Consider the following 14,816-nt stretch of genomic DNA (forward strand, 5'->3'; position numbering starts at 1 on the left):
AATTTTTGAAACTTGAAGGACCAAAATTCATTTTTTCTACTCTGGTTCTGTTGTGGCTTCTTCTTTAAAAAGCAGTGGAAGTAGAATGTGCCAGTTAGAGAACCTGTGAGGGACAAGGAATTAGTAACTTATTATATTATCTGGCCACATCATCTATTCAGTAACAGCATTTCAGTGGTTGCAAAACTTGCCATAATGCAGGTGTCTGCACTAGCCACCTTTCTGTCTCATCAGAAAATGTCCTAACCCACTGAACTGAACAGGTGTCTGCTTACATGCTATGGATCAGTGCCCATTGTTAAGACGAACTTGTTCTTGGTCAGGGATATTTGACTAAGCTGTGGGTAACTAGAACAGTCTGTCTTGGGGTCACTTTAAGCAACTAGACTATATGGAAGATGAGTTGAAAATTTCATTTCGTAAATTTTTTTAAAAATATATTTTTTTTATTTGAGAGATTGAGATAGAGATAGAGAACTTGAGAAGAGGGAGGATCAGAGGGAGAAGCAGACTCCTTGCCAAGCAGGGAGCCTGATGCGGAATTTGATCCCAAGACTCCAGGATCACGACCTGAGCCAAAGGCAGTCACTTAACCAACTGAGCCACCTAAGTGCCCAATTTTCTAAATTTGATAGGTACATTCCATTTACTAATTTGACATTATAAGTTCTAGGTTCACCCTCAGTGGTAAGCCTCACTAATGGAGTACATAATTTGCTATACTCTTTAAAACTCCTTATGCAAAAAAAAAAAAAAAAAAATTGTATACATTTCAGTGCTGCCAAAATAATGGTTTTAAATGTCATTTTCTAATAATACTACATAAAATTTTGAGTAGTTTAGATAGCAATATTTAAGTGTTTTGCTTACTGTTTGGAAGTATTAAAATATAAAGTTTTTTAAATATGGTGTCTCTTCTGATGTGCTAAAGCATTTAACAAAGACTAGTTTAGAATTCTTCACAACATTGACATGCAGAAATGTCAACAGACTTACTTTATTTCATAAAATTAAGCTTCATTTTGCATTTCTTTCAATCATTTCAAGAGTGTAATATTATTCTTATGCAGGATAAATATAATAAAATATTTTAAATGCATTTTTTTTTAGATTATATTTATTTATTTGACAGAGAGAAGGAGAGAGAGAGCACTGGCAGGGAGGAGTGGCAGGCAGAGGGACAGTGAGAAACAGGCTCCCCACTGGGCAAGGAGCCCAATGAGGGCTTAATGGGCTTAATCCGTGGGGTCATGACCAGAGCTGAAGGCAGACACTTTAATTGACTGAGCCACCCAGGGCTCAACCCAAGAGGGTTGAATTCTTGACCAAGGAAAGCCAGAATCAGTAATTACTTTAAAGACCAAAAAAAAAAAAAAAAAAAAAAAAAAAAAAGCAGTGAATTTCCTTCCAGTAAGCTAGTAATTCCTGGGCAGGGCTGAGCCATCAAGGATTATATCTATTAAAAATAGGAATTGAGTGAATTCAAAGTCTTCAACTCTTTCTTATTGTTCATTTACTGATTCATATATTTGTAATCATTCACATATTCATTTGTTTATTCTTTTATGGATTTTTCAAATATTTATTAAGGTACCTATTATTTGTAAGTCTACTTTAAAAACTATATTCAAAATTTCAATAAATCATAACTAGCCAAAGGAACATGTTCTTGTTAAAGAATTTAAGCACCTTTGAGAAATAGTTGAGCTCTTTTATTTCTATAGACATTCAAGATATACTTTGTTAATGTTACATGAATAGATTTATAGAGCAACCATGTATTTAATTTCAAATACAACTTTTATATGCAGTGACATTTTACAGTGTCAGCAATGGAAATTGATCTGTAAGTAGTTTATATAAAAAATGTAATTATTTAACCACAGATACAGGACAATGACTTAAATTTGTTTAAAGATTCTCGTGAAGTCATTCAAAATCTACTAAGCATCACTTGCCACCCAGCTGACATACAGAATTATAGACCGTTTCTCAGGCAGTTTGAGAGAAAGGGGAGAATCTTCAGTAGTGGTTTTGAGGCATGGGGCGTTTTATTATAATATACCACTTGTACAACAGTGTGCAGTGTTGCTCATAGTTGAAGAAAAAATTTCCCCCTGACATCATCTATCCCTTTGAGTATAATTTGGCCATTTATGTGTGGCTTGCATAACTGAATTAAATGATCACAAAAATAAACAGGTCTATACAGAGCCCATTTATATAAATCTTAGTTAATTCTCTTTGGTTAAGCTTTTAATTATATCCAACTATTTCCTGTTAGTTCATTGAAAAACCTCCTGATAAATAACCAGGTGACGATGAGCAGCGTCACGTCTTACATGTTATTTTTTAAGGAATCATCACACTAATTATGACATTGCCTACAGTTATTAAACAAACAAACATAAAATGCTGTTATTTCATTTCAGATGCGATCTGTAAGCAGAGTCTTCAAGTTTATTGACATGCCAGCAGAAGAAAGTAAACCACCCACCAAGTCATTCAAACCATCCAAGGATGTCCAGCTCTCAAAAGTTTTGATTACTGAGAATCATCATGTGAGAGAAGATGACATCTGGCCCTCAGGGGGCCAAATGACTGTCAAAGACCTCACAGCAAAGTATATAGATGGTGGGAATGCCATATTAGAGAACATTTCCTTCTCAATAAGTCCTGGCCAGAGGGTGAGATTTAAATATTCCTTGCTTTATTTGATCGGTGCTTAGTAAGTAAATCTCAGGAGCCTCAAGCTATGTGTTGGTAAAATCCATGGGTAACCTTATTATTGTAGACTAAGGCCAATACTGAATATACATATTTCAAGTTATTAATTATGAAGCCATTATTTTTTCATATGCTATTTAGTTTGCCAAGGCCAGAAATTATATAGTTGGTTCATTTTAAATGTGGTTCTACTTGTAGAATATCTAATCGATTGCTAGCTTATTAACTAAAAGAAGCTGTTGAAGAAGTCAAAATTATCACATGTTCTAAATTTTGCATCTTGAAACTGTTTTCCATTTCAGGTAAGAGAAATATTTTGTTGTTGATGCTATCTAATTTCTTCATGAATTTTACCTAATTGACACTCTCAAAAAAGTGGTACTTTTCTTCTTAGTTTTGTTCAGTTTGTTTATTTGGAATTTTAATCAAGGTAGGGATTATTTAGATTTTTTTCCCAGTAATTTACCAAGCAAGAGCTATTTACAAAGCAACAATTTTATTGTTTAATAAGCAAAAATAACCATGTATTATTTTGAAGAAGTCCTCATAGATCTCATCCCTTGGCTGAGTACATGGATGGTATTCAGATATACCAATTCTAGAACTAATTCTTGGAGAAAGGGGCAGTTATTCTCATATTTCATGTTCTAGAAATGTGGTGTTGTATTTTATATTTTAAATTATTTCAAATTATAGTTTATATTTCAAATCTCTTATTTTGGGCTGCTCCATAAATCTAGATAGGATTATTATATTCTTTTGATTATTTTTAAAAATTGAGATAGAATACAATAGAGCCACTTTTTATGAAAACTGAATTTTAAAACTTTCTCTCTTCGTGGTTTAATTTCAAATAGAGATTTTTTTTACCATTGAAATAATGGTCAGTAAGCTTCATTAGGCCACCATCACTGTCACCAACACAGATTATTATCACTTACTTTGATCCATTGGTTTAGGGATATTTCATAATTTGATGCACTGGAAAAAATTCTATTAAAGAAAATATAGGGTGAGGAAAAATGTTTCTGTATACCATGCTAAATGGCTTGAAATGGTACAGCAGAAATTCTGGCTCTTCTTTTTAATATTATTGTTAGGATAAATAAATTCACATACTACTAAAATTACCTCTTTATTATATTTTTGCTCATCAAGAATGGGATTTTTTTCCTTTTTTTTGAGAGAAAATAGTTTTTTTTAAGGGTTTATTTTTATGCCAGTTATTTAACATACAGTGTTATATTAGTTTCAGGTGTGTAATATAGTGATGCAACAGTTCCACACAACACCTGGTGTTCACAAGTGCCCTCCTTAATCTCCATCACCTGTTTAACCCATCCCCCAGCCCATCTCTTCTCGGGTAACCATCACTTTGTTCTCTATAATTAAGAGTCTGTTTCTTAATTTCTCTCACTCTCTCTCTCTTTTTTCCTCTTTGCTCATGTCTTTTGTTTCTTAAATTCCATGTATGAGTGAAATAATATGGTATTTGTCTTTCTATGACTTACTTTGTTTAGTGTAATACTCTCTAGCTCCATCTATGTCATTGAAAATAATAAGATTTCATTCTTTTTCATGGTTAAAAAAATATTCCATTCCATTGCACTACTGGGTATTTACCCTAAAGATACAAATGTAGTGTTCCAAAGGGGCATGTGCACCCCAGTGGTTATAGAAGCAATGTCCACAGCAGCCAAACTATGGAAAGAGACTAGGTATCTATCAACAGACGAATGGATAAAGAAGATGTGGTATATATACACACACACACATACACACACACAATGGAATATTATGCAGCCATCAAAAAACCTGAAATCTGGGGCGCCAGGGTGGCTCAGTGGGTTAAAGCCTCTGCCTTCAGCTCAAGTCATGATCCCAGGGTCCTGGGATTGAGCCCCGCATCGGGCTCTCTGCTCAGAGAGAGCCTCTCTCTCTCTCTCTACCTGCTTCTGCCTCTCTCTCTCTCTACCTGCCTCTCAGTCTACTTGTGATCTCTGTCAAATAAATAAATAAAATCTTTAAAAAAAAAAAAAACCTGAAATCTTGCTGTTTGCAATGATGTGGATGGAACTAGAGGGTATTATGCTAAGCGAAATAAGTCAATCAGGGAAAAACAATTATCATATGATCTCAGTGATATGAGGAACTGGAGAAATAAGACAGAGGATCATAGGGAAAGGGAGGGAAAAATGAAACAAGATGAAACCAGAGAGGGAGACAAACCGTAAGAGACTCTTAATCTCAGGAAACAAATTGAGGGTTGTTAGAGGGGAGAGGGTGGGAGGGATGAGGTGGCTGGGTGATGGATATTGGGGAGGGTATGTGCTATGGTGAGTGCTTTTAATTGTGTAAGACTTGATTAGTCACAAACCTGTACCCCTGAAACAAATAATACAAGCCTTTCTCAAGAAACAAGAAAGGTCTCAGGTACACAACCTAACCCTACACCTAAAGGAGCTGGAGAAAGAACAAGAAAGAAACCCTAAGCCCAGCAGGAGAAGAGAAATCATAAAGATCAGAGCAGAAATCAATGAAATAGAAACCAAAAAAACAATAGAACAAATCAACGAAACTAGGAGCTGGTTCTTTGAAAGAATTAATAAAATTGATAAACCCCTGGCCCGACTTATCAAAAAGAAAAGAGAAAGGACCCAAATAAATAAAATCATGAATGAAAGAGGAGAGATCACAACTAACACCAAAGAAATACAAACTATTATAAGAACATACTATGAGCAACTCTATGGCAATAAATTTGACAATCTGGAAGAAATGGATGCATTCCTAGAAACATATAAACTACCACAACTGAACCAGGAAGAAATAGAAAGCCTGAACAGACCCATAACCAGTAAGGAGATTGAAACAGTCATTAAAAATCTCCAAACAAACAAAAGCCCAGGGCCAGACGGCTTCCCGGGGGAATTCTACCAAACATTTAAAGAAGAACTAATTCCTATTCTCCTGAAACTGTTCCAAAAAATAGAAATGGAAGGAAAACTTCCAAACTCATTTTATGAAGCCAGCATCACCTTGATCCCAAAACCAGACAAGGATCCTACATTATATATTAATAAAAAATAAAAAATATTCCATTACATGGATAGATAGATAGATTACATCTTCTTACCCATTCATCAATCAGTGGACACTTGGTCTGCTTAGATAGATAGATAGATAGATAGATTACATCTTCTTACCCATTCATCAATCACTTGGACACTTGGCTATTATAGATACTGCTGCTGTAAATATTAAGCATACATGTATCCCTTTGAATTAGTGCATTTGTGTTCTTTGGGTAAACACCTGGTAATGTGATTGCCAGGTTGTAGAGTAGTTCTATTTTTTAACTTTTTGAGGAATCTCCGTACTGTGTTCCACAGTGGCTCTATCAGTTGACATTCCCACCAACAGTGAGAAACAGTGCATTATCTGTATTTCTGTGGTGTTGGTTGTTTTTTCTCTCCTCTCATTTGTGATTTTAGAGAGAAAACAGTTTTAAATCAGGATAAGTGGCAAGATTGGATTTAGATTAAATTTATCCCTTATACTAGAATGAGGTTGTTTGCATTGTTCAAATCATGCTTTAGAACTATGTAAAATTAGTTATTTGCCTTTGTTCCTCCCTTGCATTGAGAAAACAATGAATTAAGTATTCTCTTTTGCTTTGCACATAAGTGAATGCCACAGGAAGCTGAGAATGTCCTTGAGACCACCATGATAGATTCCAAAAGTGATGTCAAGTTACAAACAATAGCAGCAAATAGGTTGATATAAACCAGAGTGAAAAGCCCTGGTAAATTATTTCCTTTCCCTCCTCCTGACACCCTCCCAACCCATTGTGCTGGTGATGCTCAGTTGCCCACTAAATTAAATTCAACCAAGTCCTAATGGAGTGACAGAATTTGCAGAGTCCTCATTTCTATAGATAGTTTCCTTGATGTAAAAGTAATAATGAGAGCTACTGTAAAATGAGGAAGAAGCAGTACGCTTAGGCACTTCACCTTCTCTGAACCTTTATATAGAAAATAGGCCATGTGTGTTCAGTAACTATTCTTTGCAAGGAATGGTAGGTTCTTTTGGAGGAATTAAAGATTACTTACATAAGGCTACAGATCTTGCCATCCAAAGAGGGAAACTAAAGTTTATCAAGTGCTTATCATCTCCTAGACACTGTTTAAAGACATTTATTTGCTATCATATTTGATCTTATTTTAATTCCAAAGGTAGGCATTATTACCCCTTTTGTACAGTGTAAGAAGCTGAATTTCACTTGAGTGAGTGAGTTAGCAGGGATCTTAAACCCAGATCTATCTGACTTTAAAGTTCTTTTTTACCGCTTCCCTTAAAAGTAAAAAAAGAAGGCGCCAAAGGAGAGAGGGAGAAAGAGAGAGAAAAGAGGTATCTGTCCCAGAGGATGGCCATCTAAGAGGGGAAATGCAAGATCCAGTAAGAACTGAGGCAGGCCACTGTGAAGTTAGCAAAGCTTAAATTTCAGAGAAGTTTATTTGCCTGAGCCCCTTCAAGGCCCTGTACTTAATTTTTTATTTATAATTTTGAAAATCTTTATTCTTGGAAAGAATTCCTCTTCCATATTGTATAAGCTTCAGATTCCAAAAGCTTTGTTATCTCCTTGAATTAAAAATATAAAGGTAAAATTCTAAGGTAAGGAGGAAGTAATTAGTATCAGTTGGCTATTCATGGAGTTGAATATTCATGGAGTTGGGCTATTCATGGAAAGTTTTCTATAGGAAGTGGCATTTAGAGGGAGACTTTGAGACTTGAACTGTGTATTTGAACAGGCAAAGGTGAGTGGGAAAGGGTGCTATAGGCAGAAGGAATAATACAAGCCATGGGGCACATGCAGAAAACAGTGACTGATTTGAGCACATTGGGAGAGTCATAAAGGATAAAATAGAAGACAAGATTGAAGCAAGACGATGGAAATTATGAATCTTGAGAGTTGAAGTAATAAAGGAAGTTGAAGACTCTAAAAATCCTACCCAGTTTAGCTACTAAGTGGTTTTTGGTCATCTTCAAGAGAGCAGTGGTTCTCAGAATGTTGTTCTCTGGACGGGATCACCTACATCACTGGAGAATGTGTGAGAAATGTAAATTCTTGAGTCCCACTCAACTCTACTGCACAAAAACTCTAGGTGTAAGGCCAGTGATCTGTATCACTGATACATGCTCTTCCAAGAATGAGATCATCATTAGGTGTAGAGAAATGAGGGTACAAGTCCAACTGCAAAGGGTTAGGGAATGGGTGAATACTGAAATGAGGAGTTATATAGAACACCAACGTTGGTGGTGGGAAAGAAATAGCAAGAACTCCTGCCTAAGAGGATGGCTACATGGAGGGATTTTGCCTTTATACTATAGAGATTTTGTGTTTTGTTGTTGTTGTTGTTTTATTTTTTATTTTTATTTTATTTTATTTTATTTTATTTTGAGACAGAAGGAAAGCAGATAACTGGAGTTAAAGATAAGGATGAGTAAAGAGTTGGGAAGCTGAAGGAGTTCATATTATACAGCCTTGATCTTTTAAGTCAATTATAAGTCAAAGTTATGGGCATTGAATAGTGTCAGTCCTGTAACTTTTTTCTCCTTCAGTAATGTGTTGTAATGTGTTGGTTGTATTCAGGGTCTTTTGCATCCCCATATAAATTTTGGAATCAGTTTGTCAGCCCACAAAATAACTTGCTGAGATTTTGACTGGGATTGCATTGAATCTATTGATCAAGTAGGGAGGAACTGATATCTTGATAATATTGAATCTTCCTTTTCATGCGCATGGACCATCTCTCCATTTACTTAATTTTTCTGATTTCATTCATCAGAGTTTTGTGGTTTTTCCTCATCTAGACCTTGTATATATTTTCTTATATTTATATCCAAGTATTTTGTTTTGGGAATGCTAATGTAAATGATAATGTATTTTTATTTTTTATTTTATTATTATTTTTTAAAGATTTTATTTATTTATTTGACAAACAGAGAGCACAAGTAGGCAGAAAGGCAGGCAGAGAGAGAGGAGGAAGCAGGCTTCCTGCTGAGCAGAGAGCCTGATGTGGGGCTCCATTCATCCCAGGATCCTGGGATCATGACCTGAGCCGAAGGCAGAGGCTTTAACCCACTGAGCCACCCAGGTGCCTGATAATGTGTTTTTAATTTCAAACTCCACTTGTTCATTACTGATGTTTAGGAAAGCAATTGGCTTTTCTATATTAACTCTGTATCCTATAACGTTGCTATACATAATCACTTATTAGTTACAGGAGTTTTGTTCGGGATTCTTCTAGATTTCCTGTCTATCTAATAATATCATCTGTGAACAAAGACAGTTTTATTTCTTTCTTCCCAATCTGGAGGCTTTTTATTCCTTTTCTGGTCTTAATGCATTAACAAATTTCCAATATAATATGGAAAATGAATTATGGGAAAGGACATACTTGTCTTGTTCCTGACCTTAGCAGGAAGTTTTTGAGTTTCTCAACATACAACGTTTACTATAGGGTTATTATAGATGTCTTTAACAAGGTAAGGAAATTTCCCTCTGTTCCTAGTTTGCTGAGAGTTTTTATCAGGAATCTGCACTGGATCTTGTCAAATGAATTCTGTATCTGTTGTTACAATCATGTGTTTTTTTTCTTAGTTTAGCCCACTGATAGAATGGATTATATTAACTCTCATAAATTTTGAACGAACTTTGTGTATCTGGAAATAATCTGACTTGGTTATGGTATATATAATCTCTTTATTCATTGTTGGATTTGATTTACCAATATTTTGTTGAAGATTTTTGATTCTATGCTCATGAGAAACTTGGTCTCTAATGACTTTGCCTGGTTTTGGTATTCTGTTAATGTTGTCTTCAAAGAATAGTTAGGAAGTATTCCCTCTGCTTCTATCTCCTGGAAGAAGTAGAGGATTGGTAGAATTTCTACTTTAAATATTTGATAGAATTCACCAGCAAATCTGTCTGGACCAGGAAATTTCTGAATTGGAAGGTTGTTAATTTTTTTTTTTTTAAAGTTTTTTTTTTTTTAAACATTTTTTTTTCTTAAGATTTTATTTATTTACTTGAGAGAGAGACAGTGAGAGAGAGCACATGAGCGAGGAGAAGGTCAGAGAGAGAAGCAGACTCCCCATGGAGCTGGGAGCCTGATGTGGGACTCGATCCCGGGACTCCAGGATCATGACCTGAGCTGAAGGCAGTCGTCCAACCAACTGAGCCACCCAGGCGCCCGGAAGGTTGTTAATTATTGATACAGTTTCTTTAAAGGATATATGTCTACTTTAGATCATCCATTTCTTCTTGGATGATCTTTGGAAGATTGTATCTTTTGAGGAATTGGTTCATTTCATCTAGATTATCAAATTGGTGGGCATATAGTTATTTATGGCCTTCCTTTATTATTCTCTTACAATGAGATATGTAGTGATGTCCCCTCTTGCAATTCTAATATTAGTTATTTGTGTCACCTCTCATTTTCTTAGCCTGGCTAGAAGCTTTTTATTTTATGGATCTTTTCTAAGAATCAGCCTTCAATGATTTTCTCCACTGATTTCCTATTTTCAATTATGCTCTAATTTTTATTATTTCTCTTCTGTGTCCTTTCAATTTAGTTTACTCTTTTTCTAGTTTCCTATGGTAGAAACTTAGACTATTAATTTTAGATATGTTTTCTTTTCTAATATATGCATTTAATATTATAAATTTCCCTCTGTACCACTTTCTCTGCATGCCACAGGATGGTTAGTGTGAGCAGGAGTTGGGTATTTTCATTCCCTATATCAGTTGGGTTCTAATAAAAACCCCAGTAGGTTATGGTCTTATAAAATAATTTTTCTTGAGGGAGGCCTTGTGAAGAGCAGAATTCTTTAATGCTCTGGAATATTGCAAAATTGTTGCCTTCTCCCTCCTCCTGCTGGATGTACCAAGGGATTTTTCTGTTTTTCACTTTGGGGCTACTGGAGGTAATACTTACAAAAGTCTGGGGATCCCTCTGCAAATGGCCTCCCCCGGACTGTTTTCCTCTCAGACTTGTCCACACTGAGCCTCCAGAATTTGTCAGTTACAGTTTAGGATTTTTTTTTTACCCTGATTCTGTTTTCTGCAGGGGTTTCTGATTATGGTTTCTTCTCTAGTAATTTGTGATTCTCTATATCTGTCTATCTGTCTCTTCATTTATAGTGGTTGTAGTTCTGGATCTTCACTTTCTAACGATGTTAGAAGACTTTTGATTTTCAGTTTGCTCAACTTTTTACTTGTTAGGGCAGAGTAATAATATTCAAGTTCCTCATATTTTGGACTAGAAACCAGAAATCCTGTTTTTCATCTTTTCATCTCTTTGCATAGCACATTGCCTAGCTTACTATATGTTAAATAAGAATGAGTGAATAACTTATACCTACTTCTAGGCCATAGGGTTGTTTAGTGTAGGAATTGATTATCAAAATATTATTCTGAGCAGCTTTCCTAAGATTGTTATTTCTACTGTCTCACCCTTGGAACCTATAACAGCATCTATAACAAAATGCCCCAAACATACTTCTTGCATGCTAAATTAAGAGGAAGACTCAACTTCAGTGTTTTTATTTTTTTAATAATTTCATTATTTTGATTATCCAAAATCCTGCAAGATCAGCTGTGGTCTAATTCATTTGAAAAAGAAAATTAAAAAGGATGCAAGGGGACATTTCTTGTTTGATTTTTTTAATGGATTTCAGCATTCTAGGCTAGATGGTATGCCTGAGTCCATCTGGGCTGCTGTAACAAGATATCATAGACCAGGGTAGGCTTATAAACAACAGAAATTTATTTCTCACAATTCTGGAGTCTGGGAAGTCGGAGATCATGGTGCCAGCAGATTCATTGTCTGGTAAGAACCCACTTCTTCATAGATGTTTGTCTTGTCATTGTATCTTCATATAGTGAAAGAGGTGAGGGAGCTTTCTGGAGTTTCTTTATAAGGGCCTTAATGTCATTCATGAGGGTTCCACCCTTATGACCTCTTCACCTCCCAAAGGCCAACATATGAATTTGGGGGAGACACAAATATTCAACTCATAACATTGTGAAAGGTTTAAAAAATCTATATTTTATGCAGAATGGTTATTCAGTCTTTATATGAAAACAGCTTGTCCATAACAATTATTTTAGGGAAGTGGTGTCTCATTATCTTCTTTGCTCTTAACTTAGGCCTTTACTTCCTAGAATCTGTATTTTAAATTTTATTTTCAGTGCATGAGAAATAGAGCAAGATTTTCACAACTTTTACTTTTTAAAAAACCTGTTTTTTCTTTGTAATTTCAAATAGCTGTTTTCTTAAAAGCTTTTAATTTTTTTGGTCTGAATTTTAATATCCACATTACCTTTCCCCAACAGAAGATCTCTTCATTTTTTTTTCCTCTCAAAGTGCAGACTGGGATTCTAATTTGGAGCCATGTCTTTCATGATAAATGTGAACTTATCAAAATGCCTTAGGTGATAAGTTCTGTCTATCACAGTCCTGGACAATCCTCTGATTAAATAGATATTTAATAGTATTTCAAGGTTTATTTTTTTGGGTGAGTTTACCTGCCTTCTTTATTTGTAGTCTCTTCAAAATCAAGGGTTCAGATCATAGCAGCATATACACTTACATGTCTGTTTGATTTGTTAAATACACATAGCATCCTATCTTGATAAAAATTGTTATTTAGTAGCTAGATCTTATTCAGTAATTTATCTTGGAGTTATGAGGAGCATATTCTCAAGAACTTGTTAGAATTATGATTCATTGGGGCACCTGGGTTCTGGGATCGAGCCCCACATTGGGCTCTCTGCTCTGCAGGGAGCCTGTTTCCTCCTTTCTCTCCCTCTCTCTCCCTCTCTCTCTCTCTCTCTCTCTCTCCCCACTTCTCTGCCTACTTGTGATCTCTGTCTGTCAAATGAATAAAATCTTTTAAAAAATTATGATTCATTAATAATAAATATATAAAGGTAAAGCTATTATCACTGGAGATCTAAATTTCATTTTATTTGGTATCTTGATTTCTGGAGACCATAGAAGATGAAAAATAATTATAGTAGGTTTTAGTCTGTTGCAATACTAAAATCATGAATCAAGTGCTCTGAAAAGAATGTACTGAGACTGTTATTTTTTTAATTTTAAAGATTTTATTTACTTATTTGACAGGCAGAGATCATAATCAGGCAGAGAGAGAGGAGGGGAGGCAGGCTTCCCGCTGAGCAGAGAGCCCGATGCGGGGCTCGATCTCAGGACCCTGGGATCATGACCCAAGCTGAAGGCAAAGGCTTTAACCCACTGAACCACCAGGCACCCCTATACTGAGACTGTTCTATTCATGGTACAATGCAATTACAGCCAGCACCAAATTCAACACTGTTTAGCTGTCCACATAATATTTTGATTTATCTTGATCCAAAATTCTCAGAAAGGAAGTTCACTGAAGTTACTAGAAATCACTGACTTGGAATTAGGATATACCTTAAAAGCTCATTTGTGGGAAGTACTCTGGCCTTATCCAACAGATCACTGAGAAGCCTGGAAAAACAAATCCCGGAAAAGAATCATGTGCCAATTATATAAACAAGAAGACTTTGTTAGGTATGAACAAGTAAGATTCCTTGCTGTTAAAAATTGTCAGACACAATGCAATATCAGCAGTTTAATAATATAGAAGAACCAGAGAATAGCTACAAAACTTTAAAGCTAAACAAAAGATTTACAAATTGCCTCTCAATTCAGTCTTATACCAACATAAAAACTGAGTTCTCTAAAACATTCTGTATTTGCTTCTTGAAAGGGAACCTGGTCATTTATCCTAATTATTAGAACCCTGGCTAATGATATAGAGGTCTAAACCTCAGGGTACTTTTTGTAAAAAATTTGTGACATGACTTTATTATTTTTTATCTATTTTAAAAAGTTTTTGTTTAAATTCCAGTTAGTTAGCATACAGTGTGGTATTAGTTTCAGGTGCACATACAGTGATTCTGTACTTTCGCACAATACCCAGTGCTCATCACAAGTGCCCTCCTTAATCCCATCACCTTAATTTTATCCATTTTCCATCCACCACCCCCTACCTGTCCTCTGGTAACCATCAGTTTGTTCTTTATAGTTAAGAGTCTATTTCTTGGTTTGCCCCTCTCTCTTTTTTTCCGCCTTTGCTCATTTGTTTTGTTTCTTAAACTCCACATATGAATGAAAGCATGTGCTATTTATGCTTGTCTTACTAACTTATTTCACTTAGCATATTACAGTCTAGCTCCAGGGGCACCTGAATGGCTCAGGCAGTTAAGATTCTGATGCTGGTTTTGGCTCAGGTCATGATCTCAGGATTGTGAGATCAAGCCCTGTATTGGGCTCCACACTCAGTGAGATTCTCTCTCTTACCCTTTCCCTCTGCTCCTCCCCTACTCGTGCTCTCTCTTTCTCTCTCTCTCAAAAAAAAAAAAAAAAAAAAAAAAAGAGAGAGAGAGAGAGAAAATTAAATACTTTCTAGCTCCATTCATGTTGATGAAAACAGCAAGGTTTCTTTTTTATGGCTGTGTAGTAGTCCACTGTATGTACACCACATCTTTATCAGTTCATCAGTCAATGGACACTTAGGCTGTTTCCATAATTTGGCTACTGTAGATAATGCTGCTGTAACATTGGGGTGCATGTATCCCTTTGAATTAGTATTTTTGTATTCTTGATAAATACCTAGTAGTGCAATTGCTAGATTATAGGGTAGTTCTATTTTTAACTTTTTGAGAAACCACAATACTGTTTTCCAGGGTGCCTGCACCAGTTTGCATCCCCAGTTTTAGTATATGCGCTGTAAAAGCGAGCTCCCAGCTTACACAACCACCAACAGTGCAGGTGGTTTCTTTTTTCTCCACATCCTTGCCAATACCCTTTGTTTTTTGTGTTGTTGATTTTAGCCACTCTGACAGGTGTGAGGTGACATATCATTGTAGTTTTGATTTGTATTTTACTGCTGATCAATGATATTGAGCATCTTTTCATGTGTCTGTTGGCCATCTGAATGTCTTCTTTGGAGAAATGTCTATTCTTGCCTTC

At 35.6% G+C, this 14,816-nt stretch overlaps 1 protein-coding gene across 4 annotated transcripts in view; it reads left to right on the forward strand.

Moving 5' to 3' along the window:
* CFTR (CF transmembrane conductance regulator) overlaps positions 1 to 14,816 on the forward strand; it is a 169,500-nt gene that overhangs the window by 130,165 nt on the left and 24,519 nt on the right. For all 4 annotated transcript variants that reach the window (XM_059171669.1, XM_059171668.1, XM_059171666.1 and 1 more), the window contains one exon: positions 2,433 to 2,687. In XM_059171669.1, the coding sequence (XP_059027652.1) occupies positions 2,433 to 2,687 (255 nt within the window). The remainder of the gene's footprint in view (positions 1 to 2,432; positions 2,688 to 14,816) is intronic.

The sequence above is a fragment of the Mustela lutreola genome, chromosome 4 (assembly GCF_030435805.1).
Source record: "Mustela lutreola isolate mMusLut2 chromosome 4, mMusLut2.pri, whole genome shotgun sequence".
In the NCBI taxonomy this organism is placed as follows: Eukaryota; Metazoa; Chordata; class Mammalia; order Carnivora; family Mustelidae; genus Mustela; species Mustela lutreola.